This window comes from Amia ocellicauda, chromosome 19 (genome assembly GCF_036373705.1).
Source record: "Amia ocellicauda isolate fAmiCal2 chromosome 19, fAmiCal2.hap1, whole genome shotgun sequence".
Lineage (NCBI taxonomy): Eukaryota > Metazoa > Chordata > Actinopteri > Amiiformes > Amiidae > Amia > Amia ocellicauda.
This window is the reverse complement of record NC_089868.1, coordinates 21,576,776-21,604,222: the sequence shown is the minus strand read 5'-3', so window position 1 is coordinate 21,604,222 and position 27,447 is coordinate 21,576,776. Positions and strand designations below refer to the sequence as shown.

Genomic DNA, 27,447 nt, shown 5'->3' with positions numbered 1-27,447 from the left:
TCTCGGTTAAATAATCAAAGCTTTTAATCATTTTAATTCAATCCATATCAATTTTGGATTTTAAACCCAGCAATAAATAAATCATTAAATGTTATACCATTTAAACTGTTATCTAATCAAAATAAGATGAGATTTGGTTCCAGTTAAGTGTACAAAATACATTTTTATTGTTGAGTGTGCCCATTCAACCAAAACATCAAACATACATGATTATTTAACACAGGATGAGTGAAGTTTGATTTTAGAATAATAATACAAAACAGATCAGACACTATATCATTATGTAGTTTTGATTGACACATAGTGCAAGAGTAATACAAGTAGTAATACAATAACATTGCATTTATTAAACATTTCCAAAAATAAATTATTTGTGAAAAATAATATACAGATCCAAGTTAAACTACAGTATTTTCATATATCACACTTTTAAAAGCTACACAAAAGTTGTTACATCCTACAAAACAAAAATGATATAGACATTCCCCTGGCTAGTGTCTTGTTTATTGCTAATTATGACGGCAAAATAACCACACACTTTAAATGTCATAGATCTCCTGTCGTTTGTATTTTGAGAGCACTTCACATGTTCTGTGTATTTTCACGAACCAACACTTTCATTCAGGCAAGTCCTATGGGTTTTTGTGTATTAAGGTTATTGTCATTCATATGTGTGTGTGGAAAAGTCAAAACAGTCAAATGCAGATGATATTAACTAACCAAAAGCTGGTTCCTTACTTAAATTAATACAGTTCATATGTACACACAGATCTACACCCACCCACACACACACCTTCAGAACCTGAAGTTCAACCACGATACCAATTACTATACAAATGTGTCGATTAAACCCACTGTACTGCACTTGGCGAATAGTTTCCATGGGATGACAAGGTATACACCACTTTAGGGACTCCTTTGAGTCTGTCTTCAATCTTTGCCATGTCTGTTTCCCCGCATATTTGGTCAAAAATAGCAGTTAAAGACTTCAGTACAGACTCCACATTAACTCTTGCGGCCATGACACTTTTTGCATCATCCACCCGAAGTCCAGAAACAGAGCCGTTCCGTTTATCTGACGAGAAGACACTGACGCAGACTCGAATAACCTCACACGATGCCCAGACTGCATCCCTGTGAGTGCCTAGACTGGACTTCCCTTCACCTGAAAAGAAAGGATCAAGGTGTTAGACTTCTGAAGTTCCATAAAATGTACAATTTGATAGCACAATGCAGGTTTATTCATGTGAACGGTTACCTTTTAAGGTGCTGGTGACAGTGGAGCTGACCTGGCGGACAGACATGTTGAATTTCAACAGCTCCATCGCCAGTGTTTGTGCCGTCTTCAGCTGAGAGAGATCAGGGAGGCTGTCCTCGTCCGTGCTTTCCAAAGACTGATGGCCTGCCTATAACAGACACAACAGAACTGCTTTTATTTAGGAAAGGAATATTTTGATAATGGAATATATTTTATTGGAATGAAAGATCCAGTTGAAGAGTGAGAGGTTCAGGCACTAGTAATAAACAGGATTAGAAAGATCATATTGCTGAATTAATATGTAGTCTTTTCAACCTGAATAAATAGCTACCATCTCATAGTAAAGCCCAGTTTTTAAAGTTCATTTGTAAGAACACCCTAACTATAAAATGTTTTTTTAAGGTATTTCACTTATTTTGTTACAGGCTGTACTTTTTAAACGTCTGATCCTTGACATGACAGACAACTCTCTCTTTGTCCCTGGCTACTAACATTCAGATGAGAGAAAGATAGCTCTTTACTCAAAACATTCAATTCCTGGGGGGAAAGGATGAACATAATGATAACCTTCTAATGGCAACTGTTTTTGTCCTCATACAAATTAAAACATACCAGATTTGACTGCATATGTAATGATAAATTAAGAGCACACTTCCCAAATGAAAGAATTTTGAATGAATTAATAAATACTGTATGGATAACAATAAGTGCAATTAATAACTACTACACAGAATACTATATAATGTTACCGGTTTAATGCTGGAGATATAGCTTTGCAGGGTCGTTGCAACATCCAATGTGCGCTTCTTTAAGTCTTGCAAAACCTGTGTAGAGCATGTATAGATATTTAAACACATACGGAAGCAGATTGTAAAGATTGTATTAACTAACTGATTATGTTTAATAAATGGTACGTATAACTATTACACAGACATCTACACATATACATTATATGCCTAATGCATTGTTAGTTAACCAAACTGTAACATGAACCATAGCAAAGATAAGAGTTCAAATACGTCCCCATCTGAATCTCATAATTTGCATATTTATCATTGTATAGCTAATAATTAACCATGGTTATAATAACCACATTCAAGACATCTTATGGACAAAAAAATGCCAAAATGTGCTTAATTACTCTCCTGTGTGGGGGTGTACTAGAGAGAGTGCTTGTGAAGTATAGCGTGTTAAAACTTTAGTACAGCGATTCCCAAACTGTGGTACATAGGCTGACCCCAAGGGGTGCGTGAGAAAAAAATATTATCTTTCAAAAAAGACGGCAAAATGTCCCCCCCGAAAAAAATAAATGTAACCGATCAGGGATTTTGGCGACTGTACTGTCAGCCCCCCCCGCTCTCGCAAGTTTTTACCATCAACGCCACCCCCTCCCCGCACTCACAATATTTTACCGCCAGCCACCCTCCCCCCGCCTCTCACCCTACTTTGCCGTCAGTACACCCCTGGGTCAAAAACTGCTTGATTTTGTAGACCATTCATTTAGACTTAAACCCAGTGGATTATTGTTTAAGGCACCTTTCCGTCATAAGACACAAAAACAAATATTTGAAAGCTGGCCAAACTTCATGCTGCTAAAGAGCCCAAATTCCACAGACTGTGAAACGGGGCTAATTGTGTGATTTGATAACACACTTCCCAAGACTTACAAGAATCAACGCCTTTTGGCATAGTGGTTGTGTTAATCTGACATTAGGATGTGTGGGACTCAAAGGAGGTCTGACCACACCTGTCACAGCTGGCATAGCAGGGCAGTTATCAGAGGTTTTGAACTTTTAAAATTGTTAATGTTCTTACAACAAACGATGTCTTTGACAAACTGCTATTGAATAACTGTGTAATTGCAGTGGTCCTCATACAGTACCTGAGTTCTGGCGAATATCCGCCGAACAGTTCTTTGCATCTCTTTTGCTTCATAAACCCCCGCCTCCAGCAGAGAGCTCAGACCTTGGCGAGCTCCCTCAAGGAGGGAAGCCACTACGGAGCTCTGAAATACGAATGACGTGGCAAAGTGAACATACTGCATCAAATGGAAAACTAGCAGGAAAATGTAAGTCGTTATCTACACAACACACAAGTGAAATGTATAAAGCTCTTGTACAGCACCTCCTGCGGTCGCTCGAAGATGTGAAGGACCGTCCCAGTTACTACCGCAAGGTGGCCGGTTAATTTAAGTGTTGCTTTAGTGCACTGGTCGATTTTCATCTTGGCTTCTGTTACCATAGAAGAAATCTCTGAATCGCACCCCTAACAGGAAAAGAAATAAGATTTAAAATATTTCAGAAAAACAGGTTTCTTGTTGGATTTTGTTTCTAGTATTTCCCCCCAATATTCCTTAGCACAAATTTAGTGTATGGCCAAAGTTGTTTCAACCTACACTTGCCCCTTTTGCACACACATGCATGTTATTAATTAGACCACCATCATGACATATTGGAAGAGATACATCTGTACTGCAGTTATCCATTTATTTACTTTTAATCCTTAGGATACAGATGCATTGAAGGCTTAAGCATATGATTACTATTCAGTATTCATCAGGGTAACACTGCACCAATAACATTTGTGGATCGATACCTGAATGAGCAGCTGGAAGTAGCCTCCCATTTTCTGAACTTCCCCCCTGAGGTCTTCAGCCGCACAATCAACAGAGCTGGCACACAGTTTCATACTGCAGATCCACTGCATTGTCAGGCAGGCGATTCTCTCCAGGGCAGCGGTTGCCTTGACAAGCAGGAATTGAGCTTCTTTATTACAAACGAACACTGAAAAAAAGAGACGAGTAAACTTCATTACCACGGGTGAATACTGAATCGTATGTAACTCACAGGGTTATCTATGAATGTAGGGAAAGTCCAAAGGCAAAGTTTATCATCGATCACGTTTTTGCTTACGGTTGTCCTGGCTGTCCTCATCAAGGTGTTCGTACAGGGCAGAGATGGCCGAGACACCACTGTGAACGGTGAGGACGTCCTCCGTTAACCTGTCAGCCACGCTCTCCTCCACCGCCTCTCTTCCTCTCAGTCTGGCCACCGCTGAGCTAATCAGGTCTTTGCAGATGCCGGGCAATGCCGACTCGGTCACACTGGAATGTGCAGTTTTGGTTTTGCTCATTAGGCCTATAAGAGAAAGGAAAACAAATTACCTAAATTAAATTAACTGATATAACATTAATTTGCACATTAATTTCTTGTAAAGTGTTTAACTATCTTACCTAATGACTTGCACACTCCTTTTAAAACAATGAACATTGCGTTTGTCTGAATTTAAACTCTGAGTAGTGGGATGTGTAAATCTGTAGTTAATGCACATTCTTCTAAGCCTTAAATTTCCCCTCTCTCAACAGAGGAAACAGTCTTCTGTTCTCCTCAGCCTGAAATATGTTAACTAAACAAACGTCAGTATGGCAACCAAGTGGAATTGAGGGAACATCCGAAGGCTTTGATGACAAAAGTTGGATTTTTTCTTTTCTTGCTACATCCAATAAAACACAGTGGCCACAATACTGCTGGCAGAGATTCGACTACTTTACCAGAGTACTGGGAGTTGTGAAGACTCTGAATGGGATGGACTCTTATTTCATACAGGCGTCCCGATATTCTCCTGCTTTTTAAAAGACTTCTGCTCCTGGTGATATATAAAACAAATATATTAATACACTTTTTTCACAAAAATCTATTGTAATACATTATTACTGCTGTGTTTAATTTCAATGTAGGTTGTACACAAAGCATTATTGTAAACTTTTTAAGAACACCACTTTCAAATTAATTATATATAATGGTGTAAAATAAAAAATAAAATATCCCTACAGATGAACCTATTAAAAGGCTACAGGAAGAACATTCTAAATCACTTCACAATATACTGATTGCTGAGGTACACTACCATTCAAAAGATTGTGGTCACTTAGAAATGTATGTTTTCATGGAAAACAAGGACATGAAATGAGTTTGAATAGGAAATATAATCTTTGACAAGGTTAGAAATAATTGAAATAATAATTGTGTCCTTCAAACTTTCATCAAAGAATCCTACATTTGCAGCAATTACAGCCATGCAGACCTTTGGCATTCTAGGTATCAATTTGTTGAGGTAATCTGAAGAGATTTCACCCCATGCCTCCTGAAACACCTCCCACAAGTTGGATTGGCTTGATGGGCACTTCTTGCGTACCATACGGTCAAGCTGCTCCCACAACAGCTCAATAGGGTAGAGTTCTGTGGCTGTGCTGACACTCCATTATAGACAGAATAACAGCTGACTGCTTCTTCCCTAAATAGTTCTTGCATAGTTTGGAGCTGTGCTTTGGGACATTGTCCTGTTGTAGGAGGAAACTTGCTCCAATCAAGTACCGTCCTCAGGGTATGGCATGGCGTTGCAAAATGGAGTGATAGCCTTACTTCTTCAAGATCCATTTTACCCTGTACAAATCTCCCACTTTACCACCACCAAAGCACCTGCAGACCATAAAATTGCCTCCACCATACTTGACAGATGGCATCAGGCACTCCTCCAGCATCTTTTCATTTGATCTGCGTCTCACAAATGTTCTTCTTTCAAGATCCAATCCAAACACCTCAAACTTAGATTCCTCTGTACATAACACTTGTTTCCAGTCTTCCTCTGTCCAGTGTCTGTGTTCTCTTGCCCATGTTTCTGGACGTTTTGAGCATGTAATCGAACCCACAATTGCTGATGATCCACATACTGAACTAGTCTAAAGAAGGCCAGTTTTATTGCTTCTTTAAATCACCACAACAGTTTTCAGCTGTGCTAACATAATTGCAAAAGGGTTTTCTAATGATCAATTAGCCTTTTAAAATGATAAACTTGGATTAGCAAACACAACGTGCCATTGAAACACAGGACTGATGGTTGCTGATAAGCGGCCTCTACGCCTATGTAGATATTCCATTACAAAATCAGCCATTTCCAGCTACAATAGTCATTTACAACATTAACAATGTTTACACTATATTTCTGATCAATTTGATGTTATTTTGGACAAAAAAATGCTTTTCTTTTAAATACAAGGAAATAAATAAATATTGTATAAATACATTTGAATATTGTTCACTAGATGCATCTATATTGACAGGCAATTATTTTTCATTTTGCAAAATACCAGCCAACATTTTCATGTTCTTTTCATCAGGGATGTGAATAAATGTGCAGGCTACTGCTCGCATTTACCTTCTACGTGAAAAAGATGAAGTATCAGAAGAAGTCGATATATCTGGTTCCCACTCATCGTTTGGATCATAAAACACGTCATCGTCTTTTGCACCCGAATCTCCCTAGAAAACGTATTGTGACATTCATTAACACTATATTAAATAAGTACACCATTACCAAATAACCATTATCAACCCACACAAAAATGTAACTGGGATGATGACAGCAGATTTACATAACAAACAACTAAACCAGTAATAAACCTGATACCAGTCAAACTAAAATGGAAAATGCAAACACATTAAGAATACAGCCTTGAATCTTGAACACCGATGGCACTGCAACAGGCATAACTGAAAGCACTAAAGGACATTTTTTTGTTGACTAAATTATTATGGATGTTATCCAAATAAAAAATATGAAACATTTTGAAAGTATGCAGTTTGTCTACATATAGATATGTATATTTGTACTTAAATTTGTTCCACAAAATACATTTTATACCCCGTTGCCAGTGGCTACGTTTACGGTTACGTTTAGGGAAGTAAGCGTAAAACTAAACTTTGCTGCCTGTGTTTCCATTAATTTACAGCTGCCCTAGGAAGTGAATGTGAGACATGAAAGTTCAAAACGTAACTCTGGGACACTCTGCATTCTGGGATTTAGTGTACAAAAACTGGAGCCTGAAATAACTTAAAGTGCAATAAACTTTGGACTATATAGGCCAGGTGACCAGATTTTCAAAAGTAGTAAACGGAATATATTGAAAACCTACATATAAAACAAATTCCATAACTTAACACTATGGTATTTGTTAGAAAAAGTTAATTTCCACGCATCTGCTGTCATTTCATCTAGTCTCATTTTTTTGAGCAGCACGTTTACAAAAAAAGTGTATGACTACTCTGACAATCCGATTAATATAACTTAAGTATCCTAAATATTTTATCTTATTATTTCTCTGTGGGAGAATTAAACTGTGTTGCATTATTAAATAAAGTGCTTATTTGTGTTTAAATCTGTCCTGTGTAGCCACTTAGCATAACAGTATGAAATATACAGTCACAACACAGTGGGATCCACTTACTCAAACTGTTTTTCACAAATGCAGTTTTATAGTTTTTTCCTGGATAAATTCCACAAAAGCTTAGTCAATTACAACATGTGTTGCTAAATAAATTAATCACACATCTGTAACATTGTGCGTTATCAACTTTTATTTTGTATGGGATTCCTATAAAATATTTCCTAAGACTGTTGTCAATGGATCAGGTATTAAATCTTTTGATGTATTTCTGCAGTCGGCAAATGCATACATACAGTTAGGTCCATAAATATTTGGACAGTGACACAATTGTCATCATTCATGGCTCTGTATTGCCACCACAATGGATTTGAAAGGAAATAAAAGACGTGCTCCAAATTGGGTGAACAGTGTAGGAATTACACCCATTTCTATATGTGGTCCCCCAATCTTAGAGGCTCACAAGTATTTGGACAAACTAACATAATCATTATTTAAATTGTGAGTTTCAATACTTGGTTGCAAATCCTTTGCAGTCAATGACTGCCTGAAGTCTGGAACCCATAGACATCACCAGATGCTGGGTTTCGTCCCTGGTGATGCTCTGCCATGCCTGCACTGCAGTTGTCTTTAGTTCCTGCTTGTTCTTGGGGTGTTTTGCTGAAGGCAAAACTGAAGGCAAGTGAAATGCTGCTCAATTGGATTCAGGTCAGGTGATTGACTTGGTCATTGCACAGCATTCCACTTCTTCACCTTAAAATAGTCTTGGGTTGCTGTCGCAGTATGCTTCAGGTCAAGTGTCATCCAAATGAGTTTTGAAGCATTTGGCTGAATCTGAGCAGATGATATAGCCCTAAACACTTCAGAATTCATCCTGCTGCTTTTGTCAGCAGTCACATCATAAATAAATACAAGAGAACCAGTTCTCTTGGTAGCCATACATGCCCATGGCAAATTATTATTTCTTAGCAGTTGCTCTTATCCAGGTCGACTTACAAAATATAAGCACAATACAAAGTGCAAAAATACAGTGCAATTCAAAGCATAATACATTTTACAAATTCCAGTTTACACAAGTGTCTTACATCCTGGATTGTAAAAGCTGATGAGTGCAGATGAGGCTTCAGCACAGCTCACTCCACTGAGACTGCCCTCCGGCAGTCAATGACTCCCTCTGTATTTATGTTTATCTATTTATGCCCTGGATAAGGGCGTCTGCCAACAAATATTATTATTATTATTATTATTATTATTATTATTATTATTAATAATAATAATCAAGGAGGATGATGACTGAGGAGAGGGAGGCCGCTCGAGCACAGCTGATGGAGTCATTGACTGCCAGGAGGGCAGTCTCAGTGGAGTGAGCTGTGCGGAAGCCTCATCTGCAGATTATATTTATCAATTAACTAAATGCAAATCCATATTTAGTGTGACCACCCCTTGCCTTCAAAACAGGATCAATTCTTCTAGGTACACTTGCACACAGTATTTGAAGGAACTGGGCAGGTAGGTTGGCCCAAACATCTTGGAGAACTAACCACAGTTCTTCTGTGGATTTAGGCAGCCTCAGTTGCTTCTCTCTCTGTATGTAATCGCAGACAGACTCGATGATGTTGAGACCAGGGCTCTGTGGGGGCCATACCATCACTTCCAGGACTCCTTGTTCTTCTTTACGCTGAAGATAGTTCTTAATGACTGTCAGTGTATGTTTGGGGTCGTTGTCATGCTGCAGAATAAATTTGGGGCCAATCAGATGACTCCCTGATGGTACTGCATGATGGATAATTATCTGCCCGTACTCAGCATTGAGGAGACCAGCCCCAAACTTGCAAGGAACCTCCACCATGCTTCACTGTTGCCTGCAGACACTCATTTGTGTACCGCTCTCCAGCACTTCGGTGAACAAACTGCAACCAGATATTCCAATTTTTCACTCATCAGTCCAGAGCACCTGCTGCCATTTTTCTGCACCCCAGTTCCTGTGTTTTTGTGAATAGTTTTTTGTCCGCAAGTCTTCCATGAAGGCCACTTCTGACCAGACTTCTCCAGACAGTAGATGGGTGTACCAGGGTCCCACTGTTTTCTGTCAATTCTGAGCTGATGGCACTGCTGGACATCTTCTGATTGTGAAGGGAAGTAAGCATGATGTGTCTTTCATCTGCTGCAGTAAGATTCCTTGTACGACCACTGCGTCTACGGTCCTCAACGTTGCCCGTTTCTTTGTGCTTCTTCAAAAGAGTTTGGACAGCACATCTGGAAACCCCTGTCTGCCTTGAAATGTCTGCCTGGGAGAGACCTTGCTGATGCAGTAGAAGTACCTTGTGTCTTGTTGCTGTGCTCAGTCTTGCCATGGTGTATGACTTTTGACAGTAAACTGTCTTCAGCAGCCTCACCTTGTTAGCCGAGTTTGGCTGTTCCTCACCCAGTTTTATTCCTCCTACACAGCTGTTTCTGTTTCAGTTAATGATTGTGTTTCAACCTACATATTGAATTGATGATCATTAGCACCTGTTTGGTATAATTGTTTAATCAGCCACCTGACTATATGCATACAAAATCCCTGACATTGTGCAAGTGAACCTAGAAGAATTGATGCCGTTTTGAAGGCAAAGGGTGGTCACACCAAATATGGATTTGATTTAGATGTTTCTTCTGTTCACTCACTTTGCATTTAGTTCATTGATAAATATAACCTATTAACATATCTATTTTTGAAAGCATTCTTACTTTACCACTTTTTTTCACACCTGCCTAAAACTTTTGCACAGTACTGTATATCCATACCCTTACCTTACCAGTATAATTACAATGTTTGCTTCTTCATGTGATCGATCACATAAAAACATGCTCTATTTTTAAGATTTTAAGAGTTTTAAGCGAGTCAAAACAAGGGAAAGCTAATAACCATGACATTTAAACAATTTTGAAAGAATTGTCGGGACATCGGGACATATAATATTAACCCAGGAGTTTGACACTTTTATATGTCTTACTGCTCCAAGCAATTAATCCTGTGTTGCACTTTCCAACCATACATTAATAACTGCTCAAATGTATTCATCTTCCCAAGGTAAACACACACATTCTTTCTTGGGAAAAGTTTCTACCGCATCTCTCATATCGATAGCAGTCACCATTATTGTAATTGCAATTTCAAAATGCAGTGGCGTTGTGTCTTGCTGGGACTCAGTCGGTACACTGCACGAAACTGTGCCTCCTGAAACTAGTTCCGGCACAGGCGGAGGTGCACCTGAGCCACAATGGAAACACCCTGGACTCAAACTGCCACACTGAGCTGCAGCTAAACGTGGCCAGTGGAAACAGGACATTCATTTTAGTGTGATTTTTGTTGTTATGGATATTGTGCATTCTCCCGCTGTTGTCCAAGTGTCTTTACCTGGTCAAGTTCCCTCATGGCTGCCAGTCTGCCCTCAAACTTGTCTAGGCTCCAAAAGGTCGTTATTCCCAGCTTCGTGTTCTGAACTTGCACTTGCAGCTGTTCTTTGGTATTGCCGTTTTCTTTATCCGATGGTTCGTGTCTGCCACAGACAAATCATCAGGGATTAAAATGTACGATGCATTAAAACCACAACATATTAAAAACTTTGTTAATATTTAAGAGCTGAAAATAACAAGAAATGTCTGATTAATCACTTAATTTGTTCAATTACAGGTTTGCTTAAATAACAAGAGCTGAACGCGCAGGTGAGTGAACATTAGAAGAGACAGTGGTTTGTCAGGACCAGTGTTGAGAACCCCGTTGCATTTAAATTAAGTAGCCAAATGTACGATATGCATATTTATTTCAAATCAAGTAAATAATAACAATACATATTGTTCTAAAACCACTGATGTAGGCTACAGTAAAACTTTTTTTTTCACCTTATTAAACCCAATACTTTTTTTGCACGGATTTTCACCCGGTTTTAGTGTTTGTTTTATTTTTTTGGTTTAGTTTTTTTCCTAAATAAATAACGAAAGCACGGAACATAAACAAAACTGTGGGGTGGGGTGGGTGGCGATCACATATTGGAGAGCTGGGGGGGGGGTTACGTATTGGCTTTAGCTGTGGCGGAGCATGTGAGCTTGGGGAACACGGGAATAGGAAACTGAAAGATAACCCAAACAAAGAATCAAGCCATAGATAAAAGGAAAATAAATTTAAATCGATAAAGCAAAGAAAGGGAAATGATTCACACGATCACCTTTTGCTCACAGCTTGTCAACATATCTAATACTAAAGTCCTTGAGAAGAGGAAAAAACAACCAAAAAAAAAAATATTGAAAAAAAAAAAAAAATTATATATCTCGTCTCGACCAAGGGTATAGGTTTGATTTGAACATTGGTAGGGACACAATATTTTGGGGAGGAATGCTAGTTTCTTGTGACATTTCAGAGGGGGATTTAGGCATTTTTAAACCAGTCATGCTCTGAATATACTACTTGTCATTCAAGAAATGAAAAAAAATCAACACTTAACATACATAAAGTAAATATTAAATGGCACCATTTCATAGATTATTTTGTTTCTAAACAAATCATTTTTTACTTTAAAGAATTGTAATGGTTCTGTATAGCCCCATTCACACTGAAATGCCACCAAATTGCCAGTAACGTTTGCCTGCTTTTTTCCGGTTGTCCCCCATTCACACTGGGTTTCAATGCAGGAAAATTGCCAGCAAGGATGCATTCACACAGAAAACAGAGATCCAGCAAGAGCACTGCGGCCATGGGACCGAGACACTACAGAGGCCCGTGGATCCAGAGAGGAGACCCGGACCGGCACTCTGGACGTTTAAAGAAATGGCAGTAGCATTAAAATACTCCGAGATGGATATTTAGGAGACGTCACACTACTGTGTTATTGTATATTTTTATATAGGCAAAACAATCACCATTGGGCAGCGCAATGCTGATTATAATACTCACAAATATAGTCGCCTATTGTTGTGTTCTGTATAACTGCACACAGTGTGTTTATATAGACAGCTGGATGTGTCACTATTCAGACTGTTGTCATACATTATGAAAATGAATCGCTTTGCTGGTCAGATCTGAGCACATCCTGCACAATGTGAACGCACCCATGTATTATTTGATTGTATCAGAAGTAGTCAAATGTGTTAGACTACATGTAGTAACTTTATTCCCGTCATTAATAGTATTATTTATTTATTGGCAGTAGGGCTGCAATAACTAATTGATGAAATCGATTATGTCGATTATTAAAAATCGTTGGCAACGAATTTCATCGTCGATTTGTTGGGTCTACTGGGGCGCAGCTACAAACAAAAACAAAAAAAACGTTAAAGATGGCGCTGGCTGCAGCTACACCCATGGGAATAATAATAATGATAATGATAGTAATAATTATTATTACACTTTGGATCCGTTAAAACTAAGTACACAGCCTTTCCGTTTCTTGATCTGGTATGTGTCAAACAAGCTACGCCTGTTTCTTTACTTCCTCAACTACATTCCTCTACTTATTATTACTGTTTATATAATACATTTTATTTATAACGCAATCTTATACCCGCGCTACACTCAAGCGGGAGTCAAAGCAGACACTGAAAAGACAAAGTGAGCAAGAAAACATGCAGGATAGCCAATAAAGGGGAGCAAGCAATAAAAAAGGCTACGTGGATTTAAAAACTTGCAACTAACAGATATCATTTAAAACTTTTTTAAAGGGAAATTTGTAAGACATTACTTTAAATTAGCACATGTAGGGGCCCTTCTAACTGCCTCTGGAAGTGTGTTGCACAGCTGCAGCTCAGTGCTGCAGAAGGCTCAGAATATATGATCAAATTAGTGCCGTAAATATTGAATTCAAAATATAAATATATGTCGTAAACGAAAAAACAAATGGAAAATGTTTGAGTTTTGAAATAATGAGCTTTTACATCATTTTTACAAAATATGTAAAAAATATCGCACATAAACTATACCTCACCATAAAGACACAACAGCATAGTATGTTTCAACGTTAAACTATTTATTTAAAAGTGTAAATCTTTGTTAATAATGTAAGTCACATTGCTGTTGTTGATCTGTGCTTAACCACTTAGTAGAATTCTAGCTACATCAGACAGTAGGTACCTTTCCTGCCCAGCTCCTCCACAATAACTCTGCCATTTGATTAACTGCATTTCTTTCCCTGTGTGTCTGTGTAAACAAGGCCTCTGTCTCACTGTCTTGCTGTGCTACTGTACTGTGCCATAGTGCAGCCCTGATACCCAGAGGAACAGGGTCTGATAAGAACCCTTATCCAAAGCAACTCATCAAGGGATAGACATGTGGATCCTGTAATCTGTCTCTCCTGTCTGGTTTGCATAAAAGTGCCTGTAGTTATAACTTCTCTAAGACTGTTCTATAGATCCGGAACCTCTTCCTTGCAGCTGCTTGTAAAAAAAACCTTGTGATTGGAGGTACATCTCTCTCTGTATTTCTACGACTCTTCAGTTGGCGTCATGAACAGGATAGTGGCTTCGGTGTCCCGGACTTTAGTGCCAGTGCAGAGTAGGAAAAGGATGAGTTTAGGATTTTCAGTACCACACTGTAAATTAGTGTTCTGTACGGTTATCAATAGTCACCAGGAGCACCATCCCACTATCAAGAATAAGAGAGTGAAATAAGTCTAGAGAGATTTTCTGTGTTTCCAAGTCAAATTGCCCAGATTTGTGGGCTTTGCCCTGCACCAGTTCCCCAGAGGAGTGGTGAGATTTTTAGATTTTTTGCGGCCATTATTCCGCTTCAGTGTGCGGTTCGGGCCCTGCATTTGGGATACAGAGACTGCAGTGTGGGTGCAGGTGCCCAGGTCTGCAATCTGGAGGTATAATTGCGTGTTATACTAACCCGGCATATGCCACTGATGTGCTAGTATTTTTTTGTTTTCCGGTGGTGGATTACCTGTTAAGGAAGCATGAGTGGGATCGGAGTGGGATCGGAGTGCCACATCCGATCAGAGGAGTGGCTTGAAAAAAAAAAAAAAAAGAAAGAAGAAAGGGTTGTAACTAGGCGTTACATAAATAGGTAGATTAATAGGGTAAATGTATTAGAGTGGGAAAAATAAATAAATACATTTTGATATATATATATATATATATATATATATATATATATATCAAAATGTATTTATTTATTTGAGAGAGAGAGAAATGGGAATCTGAGGAAACAGCAATTACTGTAGGGGACCTACACAATATTAGGCAGGTGGTCATAATGTTATGGCTGATCAGTGTATATCGATACATAACTTAGACAACTGTTTAGCAAGGAACAGGGAATGTTTGAAGGTTTGAGGAGGCTTGGGAAGCTGAAGAGGGAATTTTTGTGGGAAGTGAAAGTGCTGCCGCTTTCAGAACACAGGTTTTCTGGGGGTAATATTGATCAGGACATGAGAGAGGATGAAGAATTAATTCACAGGTGTGTAAAATACATCCGGAAAAAGGTAAAATAATTAGATAACTAAAAGTTAATTGAGTTAGTCATGAAACTCTAGGAAATTCAGGCTGGGAGAGAAGCTGCGAGACAGGGCGACACAGATAAAGGATTTCCCCCTGAGAGGCAGTGTCAGTGGCTGCGGCCTTGGCCTCCCAGCTGTTTGCCTGCCAGACAGCATGGTATCGCCATGCGTTAAGATAGAGTGAGAGAGAGGGCAATTTTGTGACTTTGGCTTTGTAAATGGACAGGTTATCATAACAGAAGACTTGAATTATAATGACCTTTGACTCTGTTTTCACAGGCAGGAGCCAGCAGTAATGACTAACCTTCACATTTATCACACAGGTCCCCCACCCACATGACATGACTTATCACATTGAATGGTCTTTCGATCATTTCACTCATTGGGTCATTCTCTGGCTGTGGGACTCCAACCAAAGCGAGGGAAATGTTATTTCTTCCCTGTACCACACCCCCCCCCCACACTGCCTCAGTACACGTAGGCAATAGCCCTCCATCCTTGTCCACTCTAGACAGTGTCTATGGATGGACAGGAGGGAGGGGTGCGCTGAGAATGTTGGCCTCAGTTCAAGTCATATTATGGGAAGAAGACTGCATGAATAATGACATTAACTTTGTGTTCTTCCAACAGGAGGGTGGCCACAACAAAATGTTTAAATACAAATTGAATGGAGTCTATTCCATTCTATTGTGGAAAAAACAACAATAACTAGAAAAAGTACATTTTATGAGGAAAACTGAAAAAAAAAGCTGAAAAGTTTAATTATCTGACAACCAGAGTACAGATAAAATTTAGAGTAAACTAAAAATACTGAAGTAGTGGAATATTACCTTTTTAAAGGGTATAAGTAGCAAGGGTGTAAAGTAACAAAGTACAAATACTACGTTCCTGTACTTAAGTACGTTTTTCAAGTATTTGTACTTTACTTTAGTATTTTTTATTTGTGGCTGCTTTTACTTTTACTCCACTACATTTATGAACAAAATAATGTACTTTTTACTCCACTACACTTCCCACAGATGCCTCATTACTGTTAATATAATTGGAGAGAGGAATGACACACATATACGTGAAATTACCATGTTTCAGGTTTGCTAGATACTTGTGACCAATCACACTGTAGCACAATGAGCAGCGCTGCAGTGAGCCAATCAGTGAGCTGGATCTGCCGTAAAGACCCGCCTCTCTCTCGTCCATTAGCGCATCAGCTCTTTGTTTTCCTGATCAAAGATGGACTCGAACTCGGGGCCGGACCGGACACCCGCACTGAGCAACACACGATGCAAGGTGCACCAGCTAAAATCTTGCCTAGGGCACCAAACTGGTCAGGATTATGTATATAATGAAAAAATGATTTTGTAGCCGCACTCTCAAATATTAGGTATTTATAGCCCTGATGATTACACAGTAGTGTCGAAAGTTGTTGTTATTCAATAAAATAATATTTTCAATCTATATTTTTGCCTTATTTGGGCCAGCGCCTCATGGCAGTGAAGACGCTGCAGTGCACGGATGCTTTAAGTTATATTCAGATACAGGGTCATATCGAGCTGCTGCCCCTTTTCATTCCCCAGTTGTTTTTTCCTAAGGGCCCATTTGTGGAGCGTAAAAATACCTTAATAATTTATGGAAAATAAAATGTTAGATTAAAACATCAAATTAATCTCTTGTGTGCCCCCTTCATGAGGCTCAGTACTGTTTGAATGGGAGAATTTTTACTTTTACCGGAGTAAGTGTTTGATAGAATATTTTTACTTTTACTCAAGTATGACTTCCAAATACTTTTTACACCCCTGATAAGTATCTCACAAAAAGAACAAATCATTCAATTAACAGTGCAACATGGTAAAAAGTGCAATGCTGATCTTTGAATGTCTCTCAGTCTATGGTTGCGTCACTCCTCCTCAACAGTGGAAAACCTAGATTGTGCAGTTTGCCTAAAAATGTATTTTCATTAAGGCTAAAGTCAGGAGAACTCAATTTCCAATTCCCATAAGTATTTATGCAGACTTTGCAAGCCTGTCACCTGGATTGAAAATGCGCTGCAAAAAGCACAAGCATCCAGCGAGTGGGCCTATTCACTGACATTTCTTAAGATTTAAAGTTAGTACTGCTAGTTTTAACTTCTCAAAAACTGCCTGTATATCAACCAAATGATGTTTCAGATCAGGAGAGTAAATTATGAAACCATCCAAGTAGACCAGACAACTGATCTACAAGTGTATGTTATATATAACGTAGGCCATAGTAAAAAGTAAAATATAGTATCTCTACTAAGAACAATATATGGAGTTTTTTTTTTTTTTTTTACTTACCTGCTGAATACACAATTTTTCCCCAGTTTTCTACATATAGCATTTGCTTCCTGGACCATCAGTGACAGCTTCATTGAATCCCACTGCGGCTGAGCTAAAATAAATAAGCACTTCGTTCAAAAGACCATTTTCATCACTGGGAAAACAGAACTCAGTTTCATTGAACCAGACACAGAAAAGTAAATGAAACTGCCTTCCCATCAGATATTGTGGCAATTATGATTAAATGTACAATTAAAGCAGCATTAGTTCAAGAACAAAACTACAAGTACAGTCATATTCTGCTGTATTACAGTTACACCTAACATTAAGTTCGTCCAAAGTACAGACTCCAGCCCAGGAACCCAATTGTAGCATTTACAGTAGATATGAGGTCTTAAAACTGAAGAGGGCGCCGTTTCCACAAAGCTGCTAATCTCTAGTGCCTAATTAGCTAATTAGTAGGTGCAGCTGGGGCCCCTGTCTTCAAAGTTGGTACTTTGTTTGTGCTAAGGTGTGTGAGTGGGGAGAGTTTGGAGTGAGGTTAAGGAGTCTATGGATTAGTAAAGTTTACATGGTCTATGGAAGGGGCGAACAACTCTTGGTTTTCCCAAAGAAAATACCTTTGTCTTTTGTTTATTTTACAACCGTTACCGTTTTGTTTGTCTGAACCTGGGTGTAGTCAATGCTCGATGCAGAGTTAGGTTTTGTTTTCCATTTCTTTCTTTTGATGCCAGTAAGGCCCTGTATTTTGCTTGATTAAAAGCCAGAAATAATACACTGCAAGTCTTGCTTTTGAAGACTAACTTCCTTCTCCAAGCACTTTGTCAGTTTTCTAGCCTACAGGCCCGATCACGGAGTCACAATACCAAATAAGCATTTACAAAGATGACTTACTGTTCCTGGGGACACTAATTTCTTTTCTTGTGGATTTTTGTTGAATCTTTTCCAAGTCTTTGGTGATCTTCCTTTTCTCTTCTTCTAAAGCTTCAATGATCTTTGCATGACGTATGTCATGTTCCACCAGGGCCTACAAAGTATGTAGACAAATTCAGACAGTGAAATTAATCATAATCATACGTAATTGCTGTTTTGACTTTGTTTATCATCATTTTTTTTTACTGGCATACAACCTTATCCAAACTTACCTGGCGGGTGGCCAATGCTTCCATCTGGAGGCGTTTTCTATTGACATGCACTTCCTGTTCCAGCTGTATTTTCGCACTCTGAAGCTCCTCCATTTTGCTCGCCACCTTCTGTTTATTGATTTCCTGACGTTTCTTTTTCTCACATTCTGCCTCCTAAAGAAATGACACCTTCAGATCTAAGAAATGCACATTCTTTGGAAATCTAAAACAAACATCATTGTCTTCAGCTTTAAGCTCATGAGGCACACTTGTATAAGTAAACAGAATGAGCAAATAAAGCACAATAGAATAGAATGTGACCAGTACTAATATCATTCCTTTACAAAACGACATTTTTAACACTTACCAGTTCTTTCTCTAAAGATTTAATTTTGTTTTCAAATAAGGCTTTCTGATCCAACAGCTCCTTCTGAGCCACCTCTTTGGCCACTTGAATACCCTGAATCATTTCTTCTTTGGCTTTCATGCGTGCTTCCTCGATCTCTGCTTCGAGTCTGTAAACGTCACACTGGATTAAACACTTTACATCAAAGTAAACTCCTGTACTAGAAAATAAGATGCTAAAGTAAAACGATAAGTTTCATTATGGGCTCAAATAAGCGCCATAAGTAATGAATTCAAAATAAAAAATGTTGTAAACAAAAAAAATAAAGTTGAGAAAAAATTGATGTTGAGATCAAAAGTAAATCAAAAGCAAAATGTATAGAATTTTAAACAAAACTAATTATAACAAAAGCAAAAAAATATATATATTGAAAGGAAATAATTTTAAAGCGAGAGCACTAGAGTTTTTTTAGAGCCACCAGTTTTTTTGCTTTAGTTTTTTTTTTTTTTCGTTTTGGCGCGGTTTTGACATGAGGATGGGGCTTAGACAGAGGCGCAAATCAAGGGTCTCCATTAGTCCACTACATTTGAGTGACAGTTCTTCCAAACCCAATCAGTGAGCAGGGTGCAACTGAGTGGGTGCAACTACATGGCTTCTGAATTTAATTATAAACAAAGCATGTTTTTAAAGAAAGTTATAGACAATCGCTTTCTACATATTACATATGTGTTTATTTTATACAGCCTTTATTCTCATCTTTATCAATGGTGACAGTGATTTTGTAGGTGACTGTGCATATGTGTGTATATACATATGTGTGTGTGTGTGTGTAAACAAACTGGGACATCACATGCTCTTAATTAATACGATGCCCCTCCATTTGCCTCTTGCTAAATGATGTGAGCTCCATCAGTCTGGCGCGGTGTTGTCTGAGGAGCTGAATTAAAGTGCTTTTGCAGGTTACATTAATATGAACATGATATTAAACATTTTACTGTGCACGTAGCAGGTAAATCCTGCGTTTTGTTTCAGTGCTGTATGGGGGGAGGATATTTTGAAGGCGACGGTGGGATCCAGTGTGGGGATTGTCCAGCTTTTGACTGCAGGTCTATGAACACACAGGGTGTTTATAATGAGTTGCTGGAATCGGCGCTGCTGCAAGAAACCGAGACAATCGATTCCCATCCCACACAGAGATCACCCAGACCAGCCCACCCTGATCACTGATTGGGTTAGGAAGAACCGTCACTCAAACCTAGTGGACCAATGTAGAGCCATGACCTTCGCCTCCCTCTAAGCCCCACCCTCACGCCAAAACAGTGCCAAAACTCATAAACGAAAAAATTAACGAAAGAAAAGAAACTGGCGGCGAAAGCAAAGATTGCAGCATCGCAGCCACAGACAGGGACTCCATTGTCTCCTTTAACATTATTTCCTTTTATTATTTTTTTGCTTTTGATATAATTATTCTTGTTTTATTCTATACATTTTGCTTTCGATTGTTTTATTTTTGGTTTATAACAATTTTTTCTCAACTTAATTTTTTTTGCTTTTTTTAATTTTGAATTTGTAACTTATGGCACTAATTTGAGCCCATATTCCATTACTTGTTTAAGCACAGGGTTAATTTTTCTTCAAAATTATCAATCATTTTGCTAAATAATAACTTACTGTGCTCTTTGTGCTGCTAATAACTCATTTTTTGCAAATTCGAAGCCCTTGTGTCCATCTCCTGCCCCAGTCCAGCAGGATCCTCTTTTCCCACTCTGCACCTCCACTGGGTGATTGAATCTAAAGTAGTGATCCCCACCAAGAATCACCCGGTCACCCTACAAATTAAATTAATTGGATCAGTGTGCGTGTGAGGTAATGCCATCATTTATTTTAATTTTAAACAAATGTATTGTTAACTTACATGGTGGAGGACATTACAGTCAGAGACCAAGTTTCCATTCACAAATGTTTTGGCATCCTTAATTGGTGTGATACTTACTGTGCCACCTACATTCGAAATGACACTAGAAGGAAATGCAAATAAACAAAGTTAAAAATCAAAATCTGCAGATGAAATGTCAGTGGTAGATATAATAATAAATAGCACAATAAACAATGATGAAACACATCGAACTCTTACCAGTGATCATCGCAAATCAGGGCTCCAGAAAGTTGAATGTCATGAGTAGAACCGGACTTCTGTTTTCCGACTTTGCTTTTCCCTTCTTTAATCATATAAAGCAACATTTCGGACAGCTGAGGATCCTCATTCAGATTGACAAGATTTGGCAAACGGTTATCAACTTTAAAAGTAATACCAGCTTTCTGTTTAAAAGAAACCAGAGGAAAGGATTTAAGGAAATTATAGTTGTTGTTTTTTTACATTCAGTATTTCAATTCAATTGGAAACTTTATATTTTTAAACAGTTGAGATCTTGATACCTGTAATTCTATGGTCTCCTCTCGTTTTCGTTTCTCTGCCTGTTCTAGTCTCTCCTTCCAAGTCCTTACATTATAAAAAACAGAGCAGAACCACATATTATGTTTTGCATTTCATACAATTTGTCTTCAGATTCTTTATTGACATACAGACAGGTGACAAATTAAAGGAAAAACCTGAATAAATGAGTGGAGGAACATAACGAATGGCGATGCCTCCAAACAGGTGTACTGCATGATACAATTAAGCAATTAACATCCCATCATGCTCTGTGGCATGTATACAAATGCTGAGCAGGCCCAGTTGACCTCGATTGTGGATCAAGATGGCAAGAGGAAAGGATCTAAGGGACTTTGAAAGAGTGGGCATTATTGGGGCACAAATGGCAGGAGCTTCAGTCACACAGACGCTCAACTGGCTCGTGTTCTGGACAAGTGGGCGTGTGCATGTGTGGGACACCAAGAGAACGGGACAGGCCAGACTGCTGGACCCCTACAGTGAGGGGGTCCGCAGGCTCTGTTATGCTGTGGGGGGCATTTTCCTGGCATGGTTTGGGTCCACTTGTCCCCTTAGAGGGAAGGGTCACTCAAATCATGACAAAGTTATTCTGAGTGATCACCTTTATCCTGTGGATAACATTTCTCTTCCAGGATGACAATGCCCCCATCCACAGGGTACAAGGGTCACTGAATGGTGTGATGAGAATGAAAATTATGTGAATCATATGCTATGGCCTTTGCAGTCAGCAGATCTCAACCCAATTGAACACCTATGTGAGATTCTGGACTGACGTGTTAGACAGCGCTCTCCACCACCATCATCAAAACTCCAAATAAGGGAATATCTTTTGGAAGAATGGTGTTCATCCCTCCAGTAGAGTCCAGAGACTCGTAGAATCTGTGCCAAGAGCATTGAAGCTGTTCTGGGGCTCGTGGTGCCCAACAGCTTACTGAGACACTTTGTTGTTTTTTTCTTTAATTTGTCACCTGTCCGTATATAGTATGAGACCAATAATACGTATTAATAAAATAAAATAAATGGAACATGAAATTTTTTTAAAATACCGGTGAGCTTCCGCCATCTCCCTCTCCTGTTGGGTTAACCGCATTTTCAGACCTGATATTTCCTGCTGAAACACTTTGATTTTTTCTGGTTCAATGCCCTGGGTGCTCATCTGGGCTGCTTTTAGTTTTTCAACCTCTGCTTTCAGCTCTGTTAAAACAAGCATACAAATGTATTAAAATATTGCATACAAATCTCTGCCCAAAGCCTGACAGACAGTTAGATGTACACAAAGCAGAACTTCGCTCCCTCTTGTGGCTAATAATGGTGAAATATATTTGACTGTAAATCTTGACCCACCTCTAATGAGTTTAGCATTGGTGTCTTCGTTGACCTTTGCAGCATTGATGATCATGCGCGCCTGCCGGGCATATCGAAGGGTACTGAGGGTCTCCTCCACATTGCTGGACGCGGGGCTGATGGTGGCGATCATGGCAGTCTTCGAGTTCCCACCAAGACTCTCCTTCAGCAACCTGGACATAGTTGAACAATGACAGTGACGATAAGATTGGGAATATTTTAAAAAATCTTGATGAATAAAGCCAAGATATTACCCACAAGATTGTTCTAATGTATTATTATTTAAAAGTATATATCATGTCAGATGCTCTCTTACCATGTTAACACTGACTCTCTGTAAGGAATGAAGACCTTCCTCTTGGTCTGAGAATGTTCTGAAAGGGCAGAAATCACTTTTCCCAAGGTTAGCAGGGACTTATTGATGCTCACACCTTCCTACAGGAAAAAGCAGAATATTTGCCATCATTACTTTTTATTCAGTTTATGCGACCAAACTTAAATACATTGTTACATGAAGATTATCAGGAAAAATCTAGTTCTGAGTTCTGAATACAACCCATCATCATGACACTAGACAGAAATATGCCCAAACAGCTATTCGGGGCCCGTGTTTTACCCGGAGCCTGTTTCCACTGGTCTGTGCAGTGGAGCATCGCTCACTCCCTGCCAGGTCCACCAGGTTGATTCGGCTGGTTATGGTATGATCGTGTTCCTCCTCTTCGACAAACTCCGTCTGTCCAACAATAAAGAGCTGAGTTAGTGCACCCCAGGACACGATTTGCATGAATATTAATTAGCTGAGGGGGAGGTTAAGTAAAGATGTGCAGCTTTTTTCAACACATGTAGGCGGCTGCTTTTCAGCAATGAAGATAACGTGAGAAACAGGTAGACAAAAGCGGTCAATTGGTCCTCTGTTTTAATGAGACATCCATAACAAGTCACCTTTGTCTGAGTCATGACAAGAGTGAAGACCGAATGGGACCGGGAGCTCTTGTCGTTCATGCCAGTGGCTGCCGTGGCACGCTGTTTGTTTCCCAGTTCCAGCCAGCTCTGAAAGACACACGCGTGTCAGAGACGGTGCATGTTTAACTCATAATACAATATGTCGACCGTGATCGTTTAAGGACTTACCTGAATGTCACGGTATGAGCTCACGACATTGCTGAAAGAGAGACAAAAATCCATTACAGAAACACTCTGAGTCTCAAAATCAATGATCACTTTTACTAAATCAATAGATGATGCATATTGCATCAGAAATGTCATGCTTTTATGTCTCACATTCAGCTATACCTTTCACTTTGGTGTAAGTCCAGTAACGTTCTTTTTAACTTAAAATATGTCCATACTCACGCTGATAGATCTTCCACAAAAGGCCCAAAAATCGGATGCTCTCGTACTCTTAACTATAAAACAAAAAGGTTGGTCAATAAATTGTGATTTTCACTGCATTTAAATTTAAATTTGTCAATGTCTTCCAATTATAACAATGATTATAAGACTATGATGCAAAAGGATTAGCATACATTTCACTTATATAATATTCTTTCAGCCAATAAAATGAATTATAGAGTTGATTAAAAGAGACATAGACCATAAATATAGTAGTACTCTGATTAAACTTTTATTGTAGTGAGCCAGTTCCTATTTTTATCTTCATGGTCTGCAGAAAATCTAAATGGTTGCCCATCTCTTAATGGAAGTTTTATGCATATCAATAAATACATGCAAGGCTTGGAGAATGAAGCAGCGGGGTTTTGCCCAAAGCTGGAGCAAGGAAAACACACACACATCTATATAAATATAAATACCGGTAGCTTCTTTTGAGTTTGTTCATCCTTTACCACCAGTAAGTCATGAATTTTCTCGTTGTAAACTTCAAAATAGCTCATTTCCAGGTGATATGTGATCTGAAATAAAAATGTTAAAACTGTTAATCAAATACTATAAAATTAAAATTTTTAATTTTAAAGAATCATGCCAAACCATTGATTTATGAAAAGAAAGCATACTTGCTGATTTTCTGACTCAGAAACTCTGGAGAAAAGTTCTTCACAAAACGTGGGAGTGACGCCTGCCTCCTCTTCAAAACCCATCATCCTTTAGAGACACGTGAACAAAATATAATGACATCATATTGACATCATATATCATTAAAAGCTTGATACATTTTATGGATTAACTATCACAGGGAAAGCTCTACAAAAAAAAAAGCCAGGTTTACACAGGTGAAATACATAAAAGGACTTATGCAAATCTTTTAACAACAACACAAAAAAGGAATAACAAAATTTGCGCAAGTTTCACAACTAATTTTACATTTGAATGCAGGGGTTGAGATGGGTGTACGAGCAAAAATGAAAGTGTCTTACGTATAGGACTTCCCAGAGCCCGTCTGTCCATATGCAAAGAGACAGGTGTTATAGCCCTCGAAAGCTCGTTCGAGAAGAGGCAGAGCTAGCTTTTCATACACGGTGTTTTGGCTGGCAAAATCAGGGTCTGTCTCATCAAAGGAGAAAAATGAAAAATCGTAGATGAAGGAATGCCTGTGCTTGGAATCCGGATGTTGAACAATTGTCTCCTGGTTCTCCATGAACACCACACGGTGTGCATTCTCCGTCTTCTCTCTGAGTGACATTAAAGAAAAGATAATTTCATTATTTTTCAAGTTTTTGTCTACTAGTAGTACACCACATTACACTCAACCATGCTTAACCATTGTAAACTATACTTTAGCATGGGTTTACCATGCTACACCACACTATCCTCAAAGTTTTTCCCCACAGTACACCACATTACAATCTTGTAGGGACAAGAGTGTCACAGCCTCATATTTGGCCCATGATCCCAAGCTGTCTTGTACCACACTTTTTTTCCTTATCAGGCATGTTTTTCCATATTATAGAGGATTTATAAGCTTAATAACTCAATTTCCATTGTATGATCAATAATAATACTTACATATAACTAACATATTATCACGAACATACCTACTATTCCTGATGCAACTACTTCGAACTTCAATTATACTATACAACTACCTTGGGTGCAAAATATCACTTATATTAACCTACAACACACCATGCAATAATACATATCCAATAATATATCATGCAAAAGTACTGTTAAGTCTAGTTATTATCATTACTATGTATAACAACCCCAAAGCATCTCTCCTTCCCCCCCCACCCCCCATCTCTCCTTTCCACACCTTTTAACCAAGTTTTGCATGCAGGTATTTTAACGTTAGCACAGTAACCACACATTATGAAAAGGGGGTAGGAAAAGCATTACAGATTAAGTTATAAACTGTACTCTAAAGGTCTTAATTGCGGTGTGATCCAGTGTTGGTCCTCTTACCTGTTGCTGAAGGGTCTGACCCGGACAGCCACCGTCACCGCACTGCTTTCCATCTTCAAGGACTCCAGGCTCAGAGCCACACTCTCCCTGCTCACCCCCTCGTCGGACACCTCTCCGCGGGGACACTGGGGATGAATCAGGTTGAAGGTCTTTCTCGGCTGGGCTGCCGCCGGGTTAGATCTAAGCAGACCCCCGGCAAGGTGCCTAGGCGTGCCCCCCGGGGCGGCAGCGGCTCTGGGCGCAGGTCTGACCCTCTCCCTGTCCAAGCTGCCATACTGGACTGCGGCTGATCTCGACCCATCTCTGCCCACATCTTTCTCGATACCCTTCTCAGCCGGTGTCTTCCTCGCATCGGCTTTGGGGACATCGCTTCTGTCCCCGGCGGAGTCCTTTTGCAGAAGCCGAGCGGGCCTGTCGATGCCTTTACTGGCTGAGTGGGCGGGGGCGGTTGCAGGGGTCAGTCTGGGTTTGGGGGTGCTTTTCAAAGCCGTGTCCCTCAGACTCCCTGCCCGCTGGAGGGATGAGGGACCCCGCAGGGTTTTGACGCTGCTGTTGGGCTCAGTGGGTATTTTATGATGCGGATGGTGATCAGTTACATTGTCTCTGTTGGTCTCGGTGGAGCCCGTCCTCGTCCGCCGCTGCAGGGCTGGTCTTTTCTCCAGGGCTGCATCGGGCACAGTGTTTTCATTGGACCCCCTCTGAGGGCCTTTGCTGTCCGTGTTTCTCCTCTGCAGGGTCAGTCTGGCCCGGGAGCCACTGCTCTCAGTTTGTCTTTTACTCGCAGAAAGGACGTAGGTCTGATTGACCGCTTTGCTTTTATCGACGGAGACAGAGACGTCGCTTTTCACGCTGCTTTCATCCCCGTCTGTGTCTGCAGACCTGCGTGTCACTTTACTCCTCTTGGACAGCTCGGTGAAGGGACTGTTTCTGGACAGCTGGACAGGCTCAAACAGAGGCCGGTAGTAGTTTCTGGAAGGTGTGGAGTAATTAGGCATGGCTAAATGTATGTATGGGTCAATCGTTTACAGAGGAGCTATAAACTTGCTTTTCCTGCAAAAGAGAACGGAGAATATACAGACATGAACACACTGGCGATGTAAACAACTGTTGCATAACCATCACAGTGTTTTTAATATAAGTTGGGGATTTCATTGATCGATTGTGCGTAATATCATATAATAATAAACGTGGCTGACAGCAATCTTTGTCCACAGTTTACTTCTGTCAGCACAGGAGTCCGGCTGAGGAGACGGTCGTGTCGTTTAAATGCGCTGTTGGAAGTGCTGTCAAGACTTTCGATTTCAATTAATTAACTTAAACGATTCATTTGTTTTACGGTTAAAACATCTATTATAATCGACCATTGCAAACCATCAAAAAGCATAAAAACAGTGTATCTGTGCGCGGCTGTGTACATACCTTCCCTGCCATCGGCCCGCTTCCAGTTTTCAAACTCGCACTCCTCTGCGATTGGCCAGCGCCGTGTGATGACGTCACGCAATTGCGGAAATGAAACTTCTCCGCTGTAACCAAAACACTCCAAGCCCCGCCCCTTCCCTCAGAGACTTGTGCAC

The 27,447-nt window shown here is 39.5% G+C and overlaps 1 protein-coding gene across 1 annotated transcript; it reads right to left on the bottom strand.

Annotated features, from left to right (window-relative positions):
* Positions 1-143: 143 nt before the first annotated feature.
* kif14 (kinesin family member 14) lies at positions 144-27,431 on the bottom strand. Its single transcript, XM_066691790.1, has 30 exons — positions 27,293-27,431; positions 25,874-26,923; positions 24,886-25,140; positions 24,526-24,613; positions 24,325-24,423; positions 23,867-23,919; positions 23,645-23,675; positions 23,456-23,563; positions 23,130-23,246; positions 22,830-22,948; positions 22,514-22,686; positions 22,216-22,363; positions 21,154-21,217; positions 20,852-21,036; positions 20,633-20,735; positions 20,389-20,546; positions 18,739-18,886; positions 18,393-18,545; positions 18,142-18,274; positions 17,266-17,359; positions 10,879-11,020; positions 6,473-6,576; positions 4,809-4,903; positions 4,171-4,395; positions 3,854-4,041; positions 3,383-3,523; positions 3,141-3,263; positions 2,008-2,082; positions 1,259-1,406; positions 144-1,165 (listed from the first exon to the last, which is right to left on the bottom strand). The coding sequence occupies exons 2-30, from the start codon at positions 26,866-26,868 to the stop codon at positions 846-848; spliced, it is 4,785 nt and encodes a 1,594-aa protein (XP_066547887.1). The 5' UTR covers positions 26,869-26,923; positions 27,293-27,431; the 3' UTR covers positions 144-845.
* Between the last annotated feature and the right edge of the window lie 16 nt (positions 27,432-27,447).

Coding starts and splice junctions, on each gene's coding strand:
- kif14 (XM_066691790.1), bottom strand. CDS start 26,868: ATGCCTAATTACTCCACACCTTCCAGAAACTACTACCGGCCTCTGTTT. Junction 23,676..23,866: donor TTTGTGGAAGATCTATCAGC/GTGAGTATGGAC, acceptor TCTCTCTTTCAG/CAATGTCGTGAGCTCATACC. Junction 1,407..2,007: donor ATATCTCCAGCATTAAACCG/GTAACATTATAT, acceptor TGTCTGTTATAG/GCAGGCCATCAGTCTTTGGA.